Raw genomic sequence first — 22,490 nt, 5'->3', positions numbered from 1 at the left:
ACCAGCAGCTAAGGCTCCAGGTGAATCATTCACAGACCTTCATGTCCGCCATCCGGTTCGTCCCGCACATGACCTGCAGCCTGCTCTGCCAATCACAGAGCACCCGCCGCTGCCCTTTGCTGAGCTAGGCTCAGACTCAGAGCGCACCGAAGTTTTTAGCAGTGTGTGAAGTTGTGAACATTGATAGCAGACATGGGACAGGATGATCATGCACCCCAGTTGTCTACCACAGGACGGTTGATATGTGTGCCCGGGTTTCCGACGGGTGGAGAGCCCCTCAGAAGTAACAAGTCAGGAATCTAGGTGGGGGTGGGGCAGTCCCAGGCTGTGTTTTGGTCACTACGTACCGTAGGAATTCCCTTACGTCTCGCTAACGTCACGACGCAGGGCGCGCTTCCCTCAACGTGTCGTGAAAACTACAAATCCCAATACTAGCAGCGAGCGGGAGGCGGGCTCTATGGGTTTATCGACCAATGAGCGGGAGGGAGAGTGTCTTGGGCGGTTTCTGGTTGGTGGAGGGCGAATGAGGTAGTGTGAGCGGTTGGGGACATAGGAAGAGGATTTCTTGTCGTGGAGGTGGCGGTTGCGGGGAGTGAGCGGGTAATGTGTGTTGTGTTACTGTTTGTGCCTTTATGAGTGTTGTGGTATCAGCGGAGTGTTGTGTGGAGGTGTCCGGCTGGGTGCTGCCGGTAGGTGAGGCAACACAAGTAAGAGTGGATGCGGGGAAAGCAGTGTGGGGAGGGGAAGGTTCCAAAATCCCTTTCTTCGGCAATGTTGTCACACACTGTGGAGGATCGGAGACCACAAGATCTGATCTACGGCCGTGTGTGTGACCTAAAGTGGACCCACCACCTAGGGCTGGGGAAAAAATCGATTTAAATCTTGAATGGAGTTGAGAGGTCAAATCGATTCAAAATTTAAGCAAATCAATTTTTTTTAGATTTAGTTTTTTTTTTTTTTTTTTTTTTTGACCACCACCTGTCCTGAGGTGCTGAGGGCAGGAGTTTTTAGGTGAGGCCACGGCTTTGGCCTAGTCCGCGAGGCTGGATGCTGTGGACTAGGCCGAAACCTCCCCTAAAAACTCCTGCCCTCACCTCCTCCGGACCGGCGCGGCGTCCAGCAACCAAAAAAGAACCCGATTCCAACCGTGAATCAAGTGTTTGTGGTTTTTTGTTTTGTAGAAAAGCGCCCAGCTCCACCACCACCCAAAATACACCCCCCCCCCCCCCCAATTGTGAATTCCACTGAAAGTAGAGAGAAAAAAGCAAAATATTGAAATGGTCACCACAAAACTGCTTTTGTAATCCAGAAAGACTTCAGGAGGTGTATGAATAGACTACACCACGTACTTCAAACACAAGGCCCACGAGCTGTATCCACCCCCCGTCCCCGTGGCCCTTGCACCCAGTTTTGCAGCTGGATCGTGGCAGAACTCCATTCCACCACCTCTGGCTCCCACCTCCACTTACCATTGTCCCTTGTAAACACAGAAGATTTCTGTGTTTACAAGGTTCGGCTTTGCTCTCAGTGGCTCCCGGATCTAACGGATCTCTGCACACACTTACAGTGAGGACAGATCGCAAGAATCTGAGAGAGAACAATCTCTGCGAGGCAGAGCCCCCTACACAGGGAGGTACTGGTGGAGAGAGAGAGAGAGAGATATGTGAGGAAGCTTTGTTTGAAGGGGGAGAGAGGTGTAGTTGCAGCCTGTTTGTGGCGTGTGCCCCCCTGCATCCTGCACTGTGTGTGCAGCACGCCCCCTGTAACAAAAAGTAATAAAAAAAAAGTCTCCAAGTAACAAAGAGAAAAAGATGATGATGGGGGGGAATCTGGTGATCCTGGGATCCAGTCATCATGGATCTGGTGGGATCCAGTAAACAGATGGAGGGATCCAGTAATAAGAGGGGAGGATGTTTCCACAGAGCTGGGATCCAGTAGATCTCTGTGCACAGAGCGCCCTGTGCGCGGCACGCCCCCTGTACGCAACATTCACCCGCTCCATAGCGTGCCCTCTGAACCCTGTGCGAAGCGCACCCCTGGAACGCCCGGCTCTTTGTGGGCAACCATACTGGTGATGCAGCCCACAATTAAATGGAGTTTGACACACCTGGCCTACACCTACAGCAAGGGCATTGTTCAACTTTAGTCAGAGCTGTGCATTTTTTTTTTTTTTAAGTCAGAGCAAGGACACTTTTCCACACAGCCCATTCATTTCAGTGGGCTAAAGTAAATACAAGACATTGTGACGCGCTCCTCTCAGTGCAATACACAAAACCAGAATAATATAACCACTTACCGACGACTCATGTATGAGTACAGCGGCAGAGTGTCTCTCCGGTGTCGGATCACATACATAGTAGATGATCTGACAATTTGGGGTAGGTGGTGCGCACTGGCGGCGACTTGGCCGCGCTGTGATTAAACACAGCAGATGTTGATCACCAGGATTAGCGCCATCACCTGGCTATCGTCATAAATTTACACAGGGCAGAGCCCTGCCTATGTAAACAAGGCAGAGCCCTGTCCTGCCAGCGGGGAAGTAATATACATTTTTTTTCTCTGCAAAGCAGGGAATAAAATCTATTTCTTTCCCTTTTAAAAAGATACACATTAACACTGGCTAGGCACACATTTAACCTTGTGATCGCCCTAGAGGTTTAATCCCTTTCCAGCCAGTGTCATTAGTACAGTGACAGTGCATATTTTTAGCAATGGTCACTGGTTCACAAAAAGTGTCTGGCACAAAAGTGCAGTCCCGCTATAAGTCGCTGTTCACCACCATTACTAGTAAAATAAAAATTCCAGTATATGTACCATAGTTTGTAGACACAATAACTTTTGCACAAACCAATTAATATACGCTTAAAGCAGAGTTCCACACAAAAGCGAAACTTCAGCTCATTTATCTCCTCCCCTCCTCCGGTGCCACAATTGCCACCTTTCGGGGGGGGGGGGGACAGGATACCGGTCTTTGACAGGTATCCTGTTCCCACTTTGGGGAGTCTGCGCCGCAGCCCATGATGTCACCGCGGAGCTCCCTCCTCCCTCTCTCGCCAGGCCAGTAGGAGAGAGGAGCGGGGCCTGCATGCACAGTAGGGTTCCTGGCATGAAGCCGCAAGGCTACACTGCCGGGTTCCCTCACCCGCAATGGTAGCACCTGACAGCTGATGGAAACATCAGCTGCGGTGCTGACATCGCTGGACTCCAGGACAGGTAAGTGTCCAATTTTTAAAAGCCAGCAAGTGCAGTATGTGTTAAAGTAACTCCATGCTGTATTGCAACAAATGGCCTGGGGGGGGGGGGGGGTAAATCTTTGTTGATCAGGTGGTTTAAGTAGAACTAGAGGCAAACCTTTTTTGGATCGAGTAAGTTGGGGTTAGACTCCGTTCGCATCATACAGGTGTGTCAGAGCAGGGAAATATTGTACCAACACCAGCAGATGACATGACACCCCCCCTCCCCCCCAAATCATCACGGACTGTGGAAAACGTTGCATTTTTTTTGGAAATCAAGGTCCCAGAGTCTGGAGGAGGAGTGGAGAGGTACAGAATCCAAGCTGCATGAGGTCCAGTGTGAAGTTTCCATATTCAGTGATGATTTGGGGAGTTGTCTCATCTGCTGGAGTTGGTCCACTGTGTTTTATGAAGTCCAAAGTCAGCGCAGCCCTCTACCAGGAAATTCTAGAGCACTTCATGGTCCCCTCTGCTGACCAGCTTTATGGAGATGCTGATTTCATGATCCAGCAGGACTTGACACTTTCCCACACTACCACAATTACCAATACCTGGTTTAATGATTATAGTATCTTTGTGCTCGATTAGCCAGCAAACTCGCCTGACCTAAACCCAATAGATTTGTGTACTGGTCCAAATCATTTGGTGGAGGAGGGGGGGGATTATGGTGTGGGATTATTTTTCAGGGCTTGGGCCCCTGGCATCGGCATACAATTTCATTCTCCCAACTTTGTGGGAACGGTTTGAGGATGGCCACTTCATACTCCAACAAGACTGCGCACCAGTGCACAAAGCAAGACATGGATGAGCGAGTTTGGGGTGGAGGAACTTTACTGGCCCACACAGAGTCCTGACGTCAAACTGATAGAACACCTTTGGGATGAATTGGAGCGGAGACTGCAAGCCAGGTCTTCTCATCCAACATCAGTGTCTGACCTCACAAATGCGCTTCTGGAAGAATGGTCAAACATTCCCATAGACACACTTCTAAACCTTGTGGACAGCCTTCCCAGAAGAGTTGAAGCTGTTATAGCTGCAAAGGGTGGGACAACTCAATATTGAACCCTACGGACTAAGACTGGGATGCCATTAAAGGCATATGTCCCCATACTTTTGACAATATAGTGTAGATCTTTAAATTAGTAGAGCTGTATTTTTCATCCAATTTTTTTGATTTTTGTGGACTAGGCTTTGAACAAAAATTATTTATTTATTTATTTTTTAAACAGAGCAAAAAATAAAGGGGGGGGGGGGGGGGGTGGACTCGATGGAGCACTTAGTCTCTTTTGTTGCTGTCATTATTCTATGTTTCTACACCAGCACAATTCCGAGCTATGGCATTGAGCGGTGTGTATATATTGTACCTTTTGCTCACACTTTTCTGCAGAAAGAATTGTTTTTGACGCTCACAGCAGCCAATCGGATTCTCCCTCTCATGTTTGTAGCGAAGGATGGGAAAATGAATAGGGGAATCTGGTTGCAATGGGGGGAAGTTCTGCACTTTTTATCATGAGTCTTCCATGCTTGTATGTATCAGAGCTTCATCCCAGTCCTGGCCATAAATAGAGGAGCTAGCTATGCATAGAGTCAGGAGTTATTTTTGTCTCCCCAGCTGCTGTCCTGTGTGTCAATGAGGGGGGGGGGGGGGGCGTGCAGCCCGGCCAGCCCACTGAACTTTCTGTATTGATCTTCCTCCAAATCTTTTGTGTTCACTCTTGCCTTTCCTCCCTTATCTTTCTGTATGGAACCGTTTTTGTGTATATCTGGATAAAAGATGCTTATTGGAACTTAATATTCCCTGTCTGCCTTTCAGATATCCTTTGAGTGGTAACATCATGGCTTCCATAACTATGGGTAAGACACTTTTATTACTATTTTCTGTTCTTGTTTAGTTACTGACTATTGCTAGCTGCGGGCAGGAGATTTTAGGCGAGGCCGGACGTCGCGGACTAGGCCGAAGCCGCGGCCTCGTCTAAAAACTCCTACCCGCAGCACCTCAGGACCGGTGCGCTGGTGGAAAAAAAAAAATCAATTTGCTTAAATTTTGAATCTATTTGACCTCTCAACTCAATTAAAGATTTAAATAAAATTTTTTTTTTTTTTTTTCCCAGCCCTACCCTGATATGGGCTACTTAATGTGCAACTTTTGACTCTCTTGCATTGGAGTGGACAGGTCAGAATAGCCCCTTCCTTCTAGGGGGCGCTACACACTAACATATGCAGATTGGTGGCCCCCAAGTTTCCTGGCTCCTAGGCATTGTGGAAGATAACAAAATCTACAAGCAAGCATTACCAGTTATTTTAGTTTGGTAATCTTTATTCTACTTGGGTGCCAGTCCTATTTTTGAAAATGTTAACTGCATTTTACATCAAAACGCGATTTGGCATTCAATGGTAACACATATAAAACATGTCTGCGATGTGCATTCAACACACAGATTTCAACAAGGCTTAAAGTTCACTTTAAAGTGGTTTCTATCTTTTCAGCCACCTCAGAGTGGATCAGCTTCTTCAAGGAGGCCGGCATTCCTGCAGGACCTGCTGTCAATTATGCTGTGACATTTGTGGACAACAGGTGAGAAGATATCACTAGGCTTTATGTGGGTAAACAAAGCATTAGGAGTACTGAGAAGCGCCAGCTGTTCCACCTCATTGTCTAGCTTACTCATTCTTTGAGTCAACATCCTTCTACTCAAAGTGAAAATCTAGTTTTAAAGTGGAACATGTATAGTATGCCAGGCATATCAAACATGTGTAGCACGTAACCCCCAACCTGTTTAATATTCTTGTTTGGATGGGACCCCAGGCTGCTCTTCCTTAAGTTTGCAGCAGAATACATCAGAATTTTTTTTCTGATACTTTGTAATATGAACAGAATCGTATTGTGACTGGACTTGAAATGACCCTAAACAATAACTTTTTTTTTTTTCTCTCCAAAAATAGTCCATACACCTTACTGCTTGAAGCAAAGCAAGACCCAAAAGGGGGAAGCTCCACTTGTTTGCAGCGGCACAATCTGTCACCAACTATGTCCACCAGAAACAGCCCATGACTGACCAGTGTATCAGCTTACTGCCGGTACCATGTGACCACTGTAATCACAGCAGATCACATGACTGTTGTAAACAATGGATGGCATCCTTTCATGCCATCCATTGTGTACAGTTCTCTTGCTAGTTGTGATTGGCCAATGTGATCACATGGTACAGATAGGGCCAATCACAGTCCATCTCTATCATTTGTGATTAGCTCTGGCTAATCACAACAAAACAAATGAAATCAGTTTAATTCAGTAAAATGCTTGCTTCTAGCAATGAAATTCACCGCTATAAGCAGTAATAATGTGTTAAAAAGTTAAATTAAATCTTGATCACTTCCCCAGAGTAGAACATTTAAGAAAAAAAACTATTAAAACCACTTTCTTCTGTTGCTACCCCCCGCCTTTATATATATATATATATATATATATATATATATATATATATATATATATATTATAATTTTAGATTTTTGTAATTGTTAGTCAAATCGACATTCCCACTGTGATGGGAAAATTTCGAAGGAGCAGAATAGAAATCTTCTTGGTCACAGGAATTTTCAGACAGTGTATGTGGGTTTTTCTTTCAGAAATTGCACTCATTTTAAAAGTGACAGTTTCAAATGACATCCTTTCATTCAGGGAATGTACAGTGATTTTTCGTATAAATATTCTCGTCCGGAAAGTGATGTGTCTATAGCCAGCATTGGTCTCAGTTCACACCTTTTTGCTTTTTGCTGTGCGTATTTGCACACACGACTTTCCTGTGATTTTTTTTTTTTTTTTATTATTATTATTTTTTTTTTTTTACAACAACCATGTTATACTTGCTTGCTCTGTGTAATCGTTTTGCACAGAGCAGCCCTGATTCTTCTCTTCTGGGATCCCCCCCACTGGCACTTCTGGCTCCTCCTGCCTTCAGAATGGCCCAATAGCAAGCTGCAAAGTATAGTATAGAGTGCTGCTATAGCAAGGTAAAAAAAATCTTCTGCCTTTAGAACCCCTCGTTTCCTGCCCATGACTACATGTCCCATGAGGCATTGCTCCTCAACACATTCACAAGTTCTCAGGCACTTACTGACATGTATGGAGGGTGGACTGAGCTGTATGAGTGCTGCACTGTATTTCAGGATATATAAACAAATAATGCATTCTGTATGCAGGCCAACTAATCGGCTGACCGATTAATCGATTATGAAAATGGCTGACAACTATTTTCACAATCGATTAGTTGTCGATTAACCTTCCTAGCTGTATTCCCCGAGTGTGGTTTGGGGTTAACGTTCATTATCAAAAGCGGTAATCTCGAGCCACGTTTGGGATTGCTTTATAAATGTTAGAGAAACCGCGCTACTGTATTCCAGGTAGAGGATAGATAGAACTGAAAAATAGGTTGCAGCTCCCCCCAACGAAGAAAATCCCCACACGGGGTTTTCACAATAATAAACAAAACCTAAAAAACTGGGGTATCTGGCGCTACCTCTTGTTAGAAAAATATTACGACATATTACAAAATCCCAGACGTTCGGGATTGCGTCACAGTATCCAGGTACAATTTACCTTGTCTCTAGGATCCTGCGATGTCCTCCTGCTGTATCCTCCTCCTGATGTATCACTGTATCGGGCTCCTTTCCCTGCAAGCTTTGCGATGCATGGAGCGGAGCCCAGCGGCAAATTAAAAGTACAAAAAAAACCACAATACACTGTAATCTGTAGATTACATTACTATATCCATTCATTTCTCCTCAGTTTAGTCCAGTGCCCTGCTTGCAGTTTAAAAAAATATATATATATCTGTTCTTTCTGCCTGGAAATTTGTGAACGTCCATGGCAACCAAAAAGCATCCCTCTACGTCAAAAGCTAGAAAATGGCAATAGTTAGAATCGCTTGCAGAATTGAGAGATAGTGATTCGTGGGGACATTTGTCATCAGACACAAAGTGACGACAGTAACGATTCTGCAACTGAGCAAAATTTCAGTGTTTTTGATTACATTATTGAATAAAATGTATTTTTATATAGTTATTATATTATAATTCATGATTTCGTGTTTCAAACTTTATCAATCCCGGGATGTCTACTAAACTCTTGGACAGATTTAAGTGAGTTATTCCTAAGAATTATAGGCCTACAATATAAAACAACAAATTTCAATGCAAAAAAATTGTACTGCTTTGACATTCAAAAATCGGACATAATCATACCGCCAGGGAGGTTAATCGATTAGTTGTTTTGGCCCTAGCATTTGCAAAATTTTATAGCAGAAACAAAATAAGCATTTTTTGCTGAAAAAAAAAAACAGTAGTTCTTAACTACCACCCTGATACCCCATACACACTATCAGATTTTCTGCTGATTTTGTTGTTGGTTTTTTTTTTTTTTTTCCCCCCTTCAGGTTTACCAAAACCATGTAGTGCAAGGGCCTGCCTGATTGCACATTAATTGAAACTCCTAAGGTTTGACCTCATATTATATGTTTTTGGTAAATCTGAAGGAAAAACTGATAATGAGTATGGGGCTTAAAGAGAAAGTAAACCCTGATGGGTTTACTTCCTCTTTGATTCCCTGCAAAGGTAAAGCATAATGGACTACTATGCATCGTATAGTAGTCCATTATGTGTCACTTACCTGACACAGGAGCCAGCGAAATCACCGCTGTCCCCTGTAGTCCGGAGCCTCCATCTTCTCGGTGGGTCTCGCTGCTCCGCCGCTGTCATTCGACGAAGCCACGATGACATCACTCCTGCGCATGTGCACGGGAGCCGCCACTCGTGGCATATCGACAGCGGCGCGCTCAGTGCATCTGCGCGCCACTGTCTACGGCGCATGCACCGTAGACAGCGGTGCCTGTATTTTGGCAAATATCTCCTAAACCATGTAGGTTTAGGAGATATTTCTTGGACCTACAGGTAAGCCTTAATCTAGGTTTACCTGTAGGTCAAAGTTGGTTGTAAAGGTTTACAACCACTTTAAGAAAGCTCTAGATGAGTGAACAAACTTCTAAAAATGTAGTTTGTGTACAGTGTTACATGACAGCGTAATATTCATTCAAAATGTGATAGCGCTGAAAATTGGACTGAGCAGGAAGAGGGTAAAAGTGCCCTGTATTGAAGTTGTTATTGGTCCTGTGATCTCTTTCATTAAATTTTTTTTTTTCACTTACATTTCTTCTAATTGCTTTAAACTGTATCTTTGCTGTGAAGAGATGTACCGTGGGTATCATTGCGTTCAAACAAAGTAACGTTAATCTGATTCGCTCAGCCTAGTTTGCAACTAACTGGTTCAAAACCGCAAATAGATTACCAATGCTTGCGTTGTTAATATAATTGTAACTTTGGGCAAAAACTATATATTGAGTAGAGGAAGAATGGAAACTTCTGTCAGATTCTATTGCTGTTGGTGTGTTTTTTTAGGAAGACTTCCCATCACCTCATGTCCCATGACATTACCAGAACAGAAATACAGGCATACCCCACTTTTAAGTACACAATGGGACCAAAGCATGTATGTAAAACGAAAATGTACTTAAAGTGAAGCAATACCTTTTTTAACTTCTAGGGTATAGTGGGGCATCTGGGATTGTAGTCGGGGTATCAGGGGCTGTAGTGGAGGTGTCAGGGGCACCCTGGAACAAGGTGGGCTACGCTTGCAGAGCTTCAGCTCCTTTTACTGCGGCTGCAAAATACATACACTCGCGGGTATGTCCGTAATCGCGAGTGTATGTAAAGTGAGTGCACTTAACCAGTTGCCGACCGCCGCACGCCGATGTACGTCGGTACAATGGCACGGGCAGGCATAAGGACATACATGTACGTCCCTTGCCTCCCGCGGGTCGGGGGCCCGATCGGGCCCCCGCCCGGTGCCTGCGGCGGTCGGAATTCGTACGGGAGCGATCCCGGACGAGGGGACGGCCATTCATTCATGGCCACCCCCTCGCGATCGCTCCCGACGAATAGAAATCCCCGGTGACATCACTTCCTCTCCTGTAATGTAAACACAGGAGAGGAAGTGATGTATTCTCTCCTCCGTGTCGGTATTTTTCGTTCCGACACGGAGGAGAACGGATCAGTAAGTTGCACCAACACTCACACACACAGTAGAACATGCCAGGCACACTCACACCCCCCCTTTACCCCCCGATCACCCCCCCAATTACCCCTGCCCCCCAGTCACAGTGACACCAATGTCATTTTTTTTTTTTTTTTTTTGCATTGGTGTCATTTGTGACTGTAATAACTGTTAGGGCAGTTAGAGTTAGCCCCCTTTAGTTCTAATGTACCCCCCTAACCCCCCCAATAAAGGTTTAACCCCGTGATCACCCCCCGTCGCCAGTGTCACTAAGGCTGGGTTCACATTGCAGCGGTTTATGAGAACGAATGTGATTCGCACCGCACTGCAGTGCAAATCACATCCGATCTCTGTGCGATTCGAGTTCAGCCATTCGCCGCACCCGCCACACCCGCCGCACCCGCCGCAAATTCGCACGGGACCCTTTTTTTGGCCCGCAGCAGAATCGGATCGCATGGGTGTTCACACCATGCGATCCGAGTTTGCAGATCGCACTGCGATATGCGAACTGATCTGGGGGTGTCAGTAACATTTCACTGACACTCCCAGCAGTTCGCATAGGGCAGTGTGAACTGCCGCCGGGAGGCATGCGATGCGGGAACCCGCCGCGGATTCGCGGCGTTTCCGCATCGCTCCAGTGTGAACCCAGCCTAATAAGCGATCATTTTTCTGATCGCCGTATTAGTGTCACAGGTGACGCTAGTTAGGCAGGTAGGTATTTAGGTTCGCCGCAGCTTTTTATAGCGCCAGGGACCCCCATATACTACCGCATAAAGCCCCCTGATTGCCCCCTAGTTAACCCTTTCACCAGTGATCACCATATAACTGTTACAGGTGACGCTGGTTGGTTAGTTATTTTTTTATAGTTTCAGGGCACCCGCCATTTATTACCTAATAAAGGTTTAACCCCCTGATCACCCGGCGGGTGTCATTTGTGACTAATAACTGTTAGGGCAGTTAGGGTTAGCCCCCTTTAGTTATAAGGTACCCCCCTAACCCCCCCAATAAAGGTTTAACCCCGTGATCACCCCCCGTCGCCAGTGTCACTAAGGCTGGGTTCACATTGCAGCGGTTTATGAGAACGGATGTGATTCGCACCGCACTGCAGTGCAAATCACATCCGATCTCTGTGCGATTCGAGTTCAGCCATTCGCCGCACCCGCCGCAAATTCGCACGGGACCCTTTTTTTGGCCCGCAGCAGAATCGGATCGCATGGGTGTTCACACCATGCGATCCGAGTTTGCAGATCGCACTGCGATATGCGAACTGATCTGGGGGTGTCAGTAACATTTCACTGACACTCCCAGCAGTTCGCATAGGGCAGTGTGAACTGCCGCCGGGAGGCATGCGATGCGGGAACCCGCCGCGCATTCGTGGCGTTCCCGCATCGCTCCAGTGTGAACCCAGCCTAATAAGCGATCGTTTTTCTGATCGCTGTATTAGTGTCACAGGTGACGCTAGTTAGGCAGGTAGGTATTTAGGTTCGCTGCAGCTTTTTATAGCGCCAGGGACCCCCATATACTACCGCATAAAGCCCCCTGATTGCCCCCTAGTTAACCCTTTCACCAGTGATCACCATATAACTGTTACAGGTGACGCTGGTTGGTTAGTTATTTTTTTATAGTTTCAGGGCACCCGCCATTTATTACCTAGTCTCACTAGTGTACCCCTAAATTTAGGGGTGTCTACTTTCCAAAATGGGGTCATTTGGGGGGGGTTTGTGCCATCTTGGCATTTTATGGCCTTCAAAACTGTAACGCCCTTAGAAAGCCTGAAGGCGGTGCTTGGTTTTCGGGGCCCCGTACGCGGCTAGGCTCCCAAAAAGTCCCACATATGTGGTATCCCCATACTCAGGAGAAGCAGCAGAATTTATTTTGGGGTGTCATTTCACATATGCCCATGGCATGCGTGAGCAATATATCATTTAGTGACAACTTTGTGAAAAAAAAAAAAAAAAAAAAAAAGTTTGTAATTTTCCCGCAACTTGTGGCAAAATATAAAATATTCCATGAACTCAACATGCCTCTCAGCAAATAGCTTGGGGTGTCTACTTTCTAAAATGGGGTCATTTGTGGGGGTTTTGTGCCATCTTGGCATTTTATGGCCTTCAAAACTGTAATAGGTAGTGAGAAGTGAACTCAAAAATTTACGCCCTTAGAAAGCCTGAAGGCGGTGCTTGGTTTTCGGGGCCCCGTACGCGGCTAGGCTCCCAAAAAGTCCCACATATGTGGTATCCCCATACTCAGGAGAAGCAGCAGAATTTATTTTGGGGTGTCATTTCACATACGCCCATAGCATGTGTGAGCAATATATCATTTAGTGACAACTTAATGTAAAAAAAAAAAAAAATTTTTTTTTTTGTCATTATTCAATCGCTTGAGGCAAAAAAATAAAATATTCAATGGGCTCAACATGCCTCTTATCAATTTCCTTAGGGGGTCTACTTTCCAAAATGGGGTCATTTGGGGGGGTTTTGTACTGCCCTGCCATTTTAGCACCTCAAGAAATGAGATAGGCAGTCGTAAACTAAAAGCTGCGTAAATTCCAGAAAACGTACCTTAGTTTGTAGATGTGACAACTTTTGCGCAAACCAATAAATATACAATTATTGACTTTTTTTTTACCAAAGACATGTGGCTGAATACATTTTGGCCTAAATGTATGACTAAAATTGAGTTTATTGGATTTTTCTAATAACAAAAAGTAGAAAATATCATTTTTTTTCAAAATTTGCGGTCTTTTTACGTTTATATCGCAAAAAATAAAAATCGCAGAGGCAATCAAATACCATCAAAAGAGAGCTCTATTTGTGGGAAGAAAAGGACGCAAATTTTGTTTGGGTACAACATTGCATGACCGCGCAATTACCAGTTAAAGCAGCGCAGTGCCAAAGTGTAAAAAGACCTCTGGTCATTTACCAGCAAAATGGTCCGGTCTGAAAGTGGTTAAAGTGGGGTATGCCTGTATACAGAAAGTAGTAACAGTCAGCAGGAAAACCTGACTGCGGTTTAGCCTTTCTCTGCTCTAAAATAAGGAAAAAATAAAAATGTGTGTATGTAAATAAAATATATATATATATATTTGTGTGTGTGTGTTTTAACTCAAGTGTGCACACTTTTTGAAAGGGTTATAATTACAGGTTTGGTATCAGTGTCTAGCTAGAAGCAGCACCTCAGGAGGACAGAGTTGAAGCTAATGGGATGTCAATGGGAAAGGAAGGGTCATGCTATCATTCAGGCTGGGCTAATAAGATGTGTAGAGTTGTGAAATGCATTTTTTTTTTAATCCTAGGATCAGCAAGAACATGCTTTTGGATTTGAACAAGGAGATCATGAATGAGTTGGGCATTACAGTGGTGGGTGATGTGATTGCCATACTGAAACATGCAAAGGTAGTTCATCAACAGGTAAGTTGAAAATGTGCTTCATTTTCAACCTCCTATTAAGCACTAGCTGACCATAACTATGTGTGTGGTGTTGTTGTTGTGTTTTTTCTTTGATGAGGACTATCCCCTCATTACCATTCAATCCAGATAAGCAGTTATCAGTTTGACTAACTCCCTTGAGAAACCAGTTTTTCAACTCTTTTCATGACACATTGTCCATAGCAACCAGTCACAATGTCGTCTTTTGTTAAGCTGCAGGGAAAACGGACAACTTTTGCCTTCATGTAACCATTTTAATGTCAAGTTAATTTTGCAAGTGAAGATGTATACAGTATTAGATGATAACATTATAGCTTTCCTGTACTCTGGGCATATAATAAATAACAGGAGCCAGTCCAACTTGTACCGATGCCAGAATTGATTTCAAATATATATTTTGTTTACCTATATTTAGTTTGCATAAATTGGTAACAATGATTAAATCCTCCTCCCCTTTTTATTTATTTTTTATGCAGCACTGCGCTATTGTTTTGTTGAAAGACCTGCAGTGAGTGATAAATAGGGTGCAGTGTTGATACAGACTGGGTTAAGCCTTAAAACTGTCTTTTGTCATTGCAGTCACTCAAAAACATAAAGTAGAGGCCTGGGTTTTTTGTTTTTTAGGGACACTCAAGAGAAGTGAACATAAGAAGTTATAACCTGACTGAAGTACCTGCAGAGAAAGGGCTATTTTAGCTTATGCACATGGATTCATTTGAGTGCACAGTGATAGAATCCAGTGTGTTTCTCTGCACAGCTATAGCCAGCAGCCTGTACGGATTAATGTCAGGAAGTCAGACACTACAGCTGTATGTTATAAGGAAGTGCCAACTATAGCAAAACATAATGTTACCTATGTCCTAACAAATATGTAGAAACAGTGGGCTGAGCCTGGTATGGTACTGTACAAAGGCTTAACATACACAAGATGAATATAAAAATAAAATTTATTTTTAAAAATGCATGAAAACATACATATTTCTAAAAGACACAACCAGAAGTGTCCTAAACATTAAGATATATATATATATATAATATAAATAAAATCTATATATATATAGTAAATAAATTATACCTAAAAATGTGTACTGCAGAATATTAAGGAATAATTTAAGTAGCGCTCATGCAAAATATATTAAATGTGTAACGTGATAATATAAATATTCAATATAACACCCCGTGATGCGGTGATATATAACTAAAAGTCCATTAAACCAAATGATGAAAACCACACAAAGAAATCAATCTTCATAAAATCCTTCAAACTTTCACCACACCAGCGTGTTTGACACCTTTCCTAATGGAAACGCACTCACTGACTGATGTTGCCTCCCACTCTCGCGTTTGGAAAAAAAAAGGCAGTATAAACCACACTTGGGTCTATCCCCCGATCATTCCAGGCAAGGCATATCCATATGTGAACAATAAAAAAATGCTCCACGTAGCATGATACTGTTTTAAAATTTATTAAAAAGACTCAAACCACACTTCAATGTTTCCATTCACATGTTAAACATAAGTGCCAGCATAAAGCAAAATTCTCACAGCAAACTGTAAACCAATAACCGGCAGTGCACTGCAGTCACAGCAGATCCTAAAGTGTGTGCTAAAGTTCTCACCACTTCACGACCACTGCTCCCGACAGAGATGTACGAATCACGAGCACCAGCGTCTTATGTCAGTGGAACTCCAACTAACATGTACTCTGTGGAAACCTAGCAGAGACCATGTTTTTTTTTTTTTTGGTCTGGAGTTCAGCTTTTGTGTGAGCATGGGCTTTCCTCATACAGGTTCACTTTAATGAGGGTTCCACCAACTGCACATGCTTGGCCATTCAAAGCAAGGGAAAATTAGCACTGTGGCCGCAACTTGGAGATTACCAGGCTTTGAGACCTCTCTGCCCCCATGTGACAGCACTGGGTGCCTGAACAATTATCAGGCACCAGCATTCGCACTTAGGAGGGTAGAGTGTTGCATACTCCTCCATACTTAGAACTGGTTGCTGAAAGCAGTGGATGGAGAGCAAATGGGAAGAGTTTGCTGCTGGTGGTGCACACATTTTTTGCTTGGGCAAAGTACAGGTTTCCTTTAAATGGCTAACCTGACTTCAGATGTGTGATGGGTTGTCTGTGACAAAAATATGTGTAATGGCAAAAATAACAGGAATTGCAGCATGCAGGGAAAGCTATTCGTTGGATTTAACTAGCGAACTGTTTTTATTTTGTGCTTCCTATAGGATATTTGTAAGGCTGTGACTGAGCCTTCTAACCAGACTAGCATGCAGAATGAACTACGGAGAAGTGCTAATAGCCGTAAGTAACTTTAAACACTGTGTTTTAATTGTGTAGTCTTTAACCACTTGCTTACTGAGCACTTAAACCCCCCCTCCTGCCCAGACCAATTTTCAGCTTTCAGCGCTGACGCACTTTTAATTGACAGTTTTTCAAAAAGGTAATTTTTCTCCTTCATTGATATGCATTGGCACAAAACGCTGTCAGCGCAAGGAGAAAAATAGCCGTTTACCGGCTCTGTTTACATCTCATTGGCTGACGGCTGATCACGTGGTAAGGGGTTGGGATCGACCCCTTACTCCGATCTGTAATCCAGCGAGTCTGCAGGAGGCGTGCAGGCCACTCGAGCAGGGAAGGACGTCAATACACATACTCCCGGCAAAGCAGACTTGAACAAGTTAAAATTATGGTTATTGAAGTGAGCTACACAGTATATATTTGCGATCTCTGAGAGAGAGTCAGGCTCTCTCGCTCTCTCTCTCTCTCACACTCTCACTCTCACTTTTTTTTTTCTTTTTTAGCAGCCACAAGAATGATTGCAAACAGTCTAAGTCGAGACTCTCCTCCATCCACCCCTGTCCGAAGACCTGAAACAAGCACATCTAAGATCTCTGTTACAGTCTCCAACAAGGTGGCTCTGAAGAACGCACAGTCAGGTAGTTTGAGTTTAATTCAGGCAAACAAACGATTTATTTAAAGTGACTGTAAAGGCTCATTTAAAAAAATAATAACAACAAAACAAACATGTTATACTTCCCTCTTCTGTGCAGTTGGTTTTGCACAGAGCAGCCCAAATCCTCCTCTTTCCTGGTCCTTCCCTCCTGTCGAGTGCCCCCACAGTCAGCAGCTTCCTATAGGGGCACTGGAGCCAAATCACAGCTCCGTATGTCCATTCAGAAGTCTCTCTCTTCCCCCCCGACTTTGACAGCTGCGGGAGCCAATGGTGCCGCTGCTGTGTCTCAGACATTTGGTAGAAGTGTTCCAGGCGGCTTAGACATCCCTGGAGAGAGAGATGGGGCTCAGGTAAGTAATTAGGGAGGCTGCTGCACACAAGGTTTTTTTAATCTACTGCATTAAGATAAACTTTCTGCCTTTCAAACACCTTTAAGTATTATCGCCTAGTTATAGGACATGGGTATATGCCGATTTTTGACCTGTGGCCTGCCCCCCCTCTCTCTCTTTCTCTGTGTAGCCGTGTCTTCACCTTCACCTGCACCTGACACTGCAGAGGTTCCAGTAAAACGTCGCAAGGTGACAGCCGAGATTGAAGGGAAATATGTCATTAATATGCCAAAGGGGACCACACCTCGGACAAAGAAAATTCTGGAAGAACAGGCAGCTAAAAGTGAGTTTTTATGGTGCCAGTTCATCAAACTGTTTAATGAATGAGATGTCCAGTCTTGAGGGTTATTTTGTAATAGTTGTGAAGAGGGGAACTGAGGCTGCAAAACAAATCTTGTTTGATTGGCATATTTTGTGAACTGGTGTTATCAGTTTTTCCTCTTTAACTGGAATGCAGAAAAATTATAGGATATTTTAAAAATTTCAGGATTCTGGAAAAAAAAACATTCCTACTCACCTAAGTGGATGCAGCATCAGTCCCACGCTACCTCTTAAGACTGAGAACTGAGTGATCAAAGACCGCTGATCTCTTGGGTCACTTTCAGTCAGCTGCACTGCCCTGCTGCCCCTCCAACGGTCACTGGAGGGCCAGGCTGTGTAGAGGATGAGAGTCGCTGCTCCCAGCAGTTCAATGAGAGGCTGATTCAGCACCGGTCAAGGCAATGTGGGTGGATCCTGACATTAGTTGGGATCGATCTGAGTGATGACAGCGGGGGACTTTAGCCCGCTGTTGACTGAAAACCGGTCACAGGAGTCCAGAATACTTTAGACAACCTTTTTTATTTATATGTGTATGTGTGTGTATATATAGTAATAAATCAGGTCTAGCTGTTTTGTGAAACAAGTTTCCCTTTATTTTGTGAACGTGCTATAGGTATAACCAGAACATCAGTCTTTGACAGACTGGGAGCAGAAAGCAAAGCGGACACAACAACTGTAACAAAGGTGAGTAGAAAGTGCTTTTGGGAGCAGTTACATTTGATTGTGCTCATGTATTCATGGCTTACCTTCTGCTTTTACAGCCCACTGGAGTCTTTAGCCGTTTGGGTGATGCAATTGGTGAAGATCATTTACCAGAGAGCGATGAAGAGGGCAGTGTTCTGCAGTATGCTGGTGTACTTAAGAGAAAGGGTACCACCATTATTAGAGAGAAGCTTACCCCTGGAGTTACTGTAAAGGCCAAAGCCACAAGCTCTGAACCAAAGCCTGCCATCACTACCATTAGGAGACTTGCCACAAAGCCCCCTGCAAGTGCCCCTGCCAAGCTCACCACTCAAAAGATCAGCATGGCACAAAGGCTCGGCACAGTCAAAAGAGCCAACCCTGAGGAAGGAAGAAAAAGAAAAGCGCCCTCAGCTGCACTGGTGAAGCGATTGGGAAAGCTGCACTCTGAAGCTCAAGACAGTAAAGTTAGTAGTAGCAAGCCACCTCCAACAGCTTTTAAGATTACCATCAAGCGAACTATCGGAAACCCTCGCGTGACCAGTTCTAGCGATAACCGCAGTGCTCAGATGGACAATACTCGCAGTGTAAGCGTCTTTAAACGGTTAGGAAGAAAATCGTTATGAAGTGCAAACTGTTTTCTTCTATATTACAGGACACAGGTTGATGTTCAGGAACTACAATTTTGCTCCTACCTCTGGGAGACTGGACACTGGACCAACTGTTGGGGCAGCCCTGCATAACCCCTCCCATTCCCAACAAGCCAGTTTTTTGCTAGTGGGCTTAGGAGATGAATGGCTTCTCTCTACTTTTTCCCCTTTTTCTTTTTTTGCTAGTCAGTTACTTCACTGGCTGCTGAGACCCCAGGCCTTGGTTTGCAGCTTTCCAGATACACAAATCCTTGGCATAGCCCAGGAGGCTACCCCGGACCCTGCTGCGAAGAAACACTTTGCCTGTAATGTGCCTTTGTGCATTAGACACTGTTGGGCATCAGCGATTTAGTGTGGCTGAGAGCTGCCGAGTGCTCTACTGGTTCCCTGCCCCTGGATGCTCCTGTGAGAGTATGCCTACTGGGAGGGCGAAGTCTGGTAGAAACCTGCCTGTGTTGTCATCTAGAAGGTGAGGTTTGCACCAACAGTGGTGAAGCCCTGGAGGGAATACCTCACTTTGGATATATTCCCACAAAGGGTTAATGTGGCACTGCCAGCCATGACGCATTGTTTGCAACCAACAATGGGTGGATGTGGAGCTCAGCATTTTAAACTTTAATTAAATGCTGGATCTTTTGACTGCAGGGTTATCTGATCAGGATTCTGTCAGAAAATGCCATAGCAGTGGCTTACATCAACCACCAAAGGGTACCAGAAGTCTGGTTGCCCATACAGAGGCAAATTTGATTCTGGCTCGGGTGAAACGTTATTTAACAGCCTTATCTGCTGTCCATATTCCAGGAGTGGCAAATTGGCAGGTGGACATCCTTCATTATCAACATCTGGACTCCAGGAACTGATCTGTTCCATTGGAAGTGTTTCAAGACCTGTTATGGGTGGGGGGTACCAGGCCTGGTCCTGCTGGCTTCCAGGTTTAAAGGATAAGTTCACCTTTTAAAAGAATAAATGCATATATTTTTGCAGGTGAAGGAATGTGCATTTTATTTTTGAACTATCAAGGCTGCAGAGCATTGCACCAGTGTTCAGCGGATCGTGGGTGCAATCTCTGGCTCCTGCAGACTCAAGATAACTGTCTGTCTGTACCTCTGATTTCCTTAGGGGAATGCCCCTGAGGAAAGGACTCTTTACAGGTCCTGAAATGTGTCAGTCAATATCAGGAGACAATCACTTTTCAGTAGACTCTGTTACTATTTTAATGTATGGCGATGTATGCACTATATATATATATATATATATATATATATATATATATATATATATATAAATATATATCATTTTTTTAAAACATTTAATAACATTTTGTAATCTACATATGTACTAAGTTGCCGTTTAAAGTCCCCGTTGGGGGGGGGGGGGGGGGGCACATTTGTTCTATGGTATCTATTTTTGGGATGTTGGCAACAACCTGGGGTTATCTGGATGGGATCTTTACTTTCTGAGTGGGTGACAGGGACCTTCCCTTGCGATCTGTCATCCCTCACCCTATCCGCTTGTGAGTGCATATACATACTTTGTTATACTTTGAACCCATAATAAACTGCTACACTATGCCTGCGTGGCGCTATCTTTCCCTGCCCTCAAGGATCCGCCTTTCAAAAACACATTCTACTAGGTCTGTTTAGTGCTTTTTGGGCTTTCTAGCATCAGGCATTTGTTTCCCAGATATACAAGGGCTACTACTTGGTCTGATGTTTACGTTTTTCCGTATGGTTCTTCAGGCATCTCTGTTAGCCATCTTGATCCCCTTCTGTTAAAGTGGTTATAAAGGCTGAGGTTTTTTTTTGCAAGATAAGAAACCTTCTGTGTGCAGCTCCCCTTTTACTTGCCTGATTTCAATCTTGATGCAGCGATGTGCACGAGAGCAACGGCTCTCCCAGCTCTTTACCTCCTCATTGGCTTAGACACAGGCTAATCAAAGCCAGTGAGTAGGGTTCACCAAGCAGGTTCCGTCACGCTTTGTGTCCTATTAACATGCACAGCATGGCTTGGGAGCAAGCATGCACAAGTACCCCCTTAGCAAGCTGCTTGCTATGGGGGGACCCCAAGAAGAGGAGGATCAGGGCTGCTCTGTTTGTTTGCTCTGTTGCCCACCACTCAGTTGTATTTGGTAAAGTCCCTTACATTCTTGAATACCATCCTGTGTCCTGTATTGTAAAATAAGACAAAAATCCTGTTTTTGTTTACTTGTAAAATCCTTTTCTTGGAGTACATTACAGGGCACAGGTTCTTCCCCTCTCTTCCTTATGATTTGCTCCTACTGTTGCTTATTTACAAAACTGTGGCTTGCTGGGAGGGTTGATGCAAGGCTGTGTTAACAGGTTTGCTCTGCCAGTGTCCAGTCTCCTGAATGTAACAGCATAATAACCGGAATACCATCCTGTGTCCTGTAATGTAATCTAAGAAAAGGATTTTACAGTTAAGACAACAATCTCACTTTAACTTTTGCACACCAGTTAATGCAGTAAAGGGGGTGCTTGAGGGATATTTTTTTTTTTTTTTTTTTTTACACTAATAGTGAGAGGACCGGTGAAATGATGGTGATCATCCCGCCACTGTATTTATTAATTTTAGGTAATAGAAGAAGTTATCTTTTTATAATTAAATATTTTATTAAAACTTAATATGTGTAGTTTGAGATTTATTGGTATTGCAGTTCTGTGTGCAGAGATCTGCACTTGGGGGGAAAAAAAGGGAAGCCAGCCTACTTACTGATCACCTAATTTAAACTCTGCTGATCCTCTGCATCTTGTTAAACTGATCCCAAAATAATCCCTCCTCATCTCACCCCCTCCTCATCTCACCCCCTCCTCATCTCACCACCTCTTCATTTTATGTTTTGCATATTCTGACGAGCTGAGCTATATTAGTTCTTTGCTAAGAACGGGATCCTGAACCTTTCACCTTGACCCTTCTCTACCAGTGTTATAGAGGCACCATTTCCTGTTCTCTACACGAGAGGTTATTCTCAGACGGGTGGTATTCCCTATAGCAATAGAAAGTCAAAATAGTGCTGCGCTGTAAAATTAACAATGTGCAAATATGCAAAATAAAGTGATTCCCTATAGCAGCCTTTTTCAACCTGGGTGCCTTGAGATTTCTTCAGGGGTGCTTCAGCAAAATGCCTGAAAATTGCCCAAAATTGTGTACAAGCCAGCATTGGATGAGGGCTGTCTTTTTAATTACACGAAGTCACAGGTTTTCATTATGCACCGTTACAACCCTCTAGCTGCCGGTGTCCTAACGACCGATGGTGTCATCAGTCGTTGCCAGCATAGCATCCTTGTTTGACCCTCACCTGCCCCTCTCCATCAGCGGTGGGGTCACATTAGATGAGGAAATATTGGAATACTAGTCGGCATCAGTTTGCAAAAGTGTATTTGCTTTGCAAGATCTCCTCTAATGTTGGGTGTCCTGTCCTACTTGGACTTGTAGATGTTTCTACATTATATAAAACCAGTAGACTTTTCAAATGTGAGGTGCCTCAAGACTGTCCCTTTTTTTTTTTTTTTTTCTTTAAAGGGTGCATTGACTGAAAAAAAGGCTGAGAAACACTGCCCTATAGCAACAGATGATATTTGGCATTGTTCTAATACCCCATCACTCTGTGCCTACCCAGAACAAAGTAATGGCCTCATAAAAGCCCCACTTTCCCCTTGCCTCCCCTACAGTGAGGGGGGGGCTATTTGATCCCTTGCTGATTT

At 44.1% G+C, this 22,490-nt stretch overlaps 1 protein-coding gene across 1 annotated transcript; it reads left to right on the top strand.

Annotated features, from left to right (window-relative positions):
- Positions 1–497: 497 nt before the first annotated feature.
- CUNH19orf47 (chromosome unknown C19orf47 homolog) lies at positions 498–21,410 on the top strand. Its single transcript, XM_077482551.1, has 9 exons — positions 498–600; positions 5,047–5,087; positions 5,721–5,808; positions 13,631–13,745; positions 16,000–16,075; positions 16,576–16,710; positions 17,247–17,399; positions 18,051–18,121; positions 18,199–21,410. Exons 2-9 carry the CDS (start codon positions 5,069–5,071, stop codon positions 18,742–18,744), a joined length of 1,203 nt encoding a protein of 400 aa, XP_077338677.1. The 5' UTR covers positions 498–600; positions 5,047–5,068; the 3' UTR covers positions 18,745–21,410.
- The last annotated feature ends 1,080 nt before the right edge of the window (positions 21,411–22,490 follow it).

Source organism: Lithobates pipiens, unplaced genomic scaffold (assembly GCF_037356315.1).
Source record: "Lithobates pipiens isolate NorthernLeopardFrog02 unplaced genomic scaffold, aLitPip1_a1.2 Scaffold_1, whole genome shotgun sequence".
Classification (NCBI taxonomy): domain Eukaryota; kingdom Metazoa; phylum Chordata; class Amphibia; order Anura; family Ranidae; genus Lithobates; species Lithobates pipiens.
This window is presented reverse-complemented; position numbering and strand designations above follow the sequence as displayed.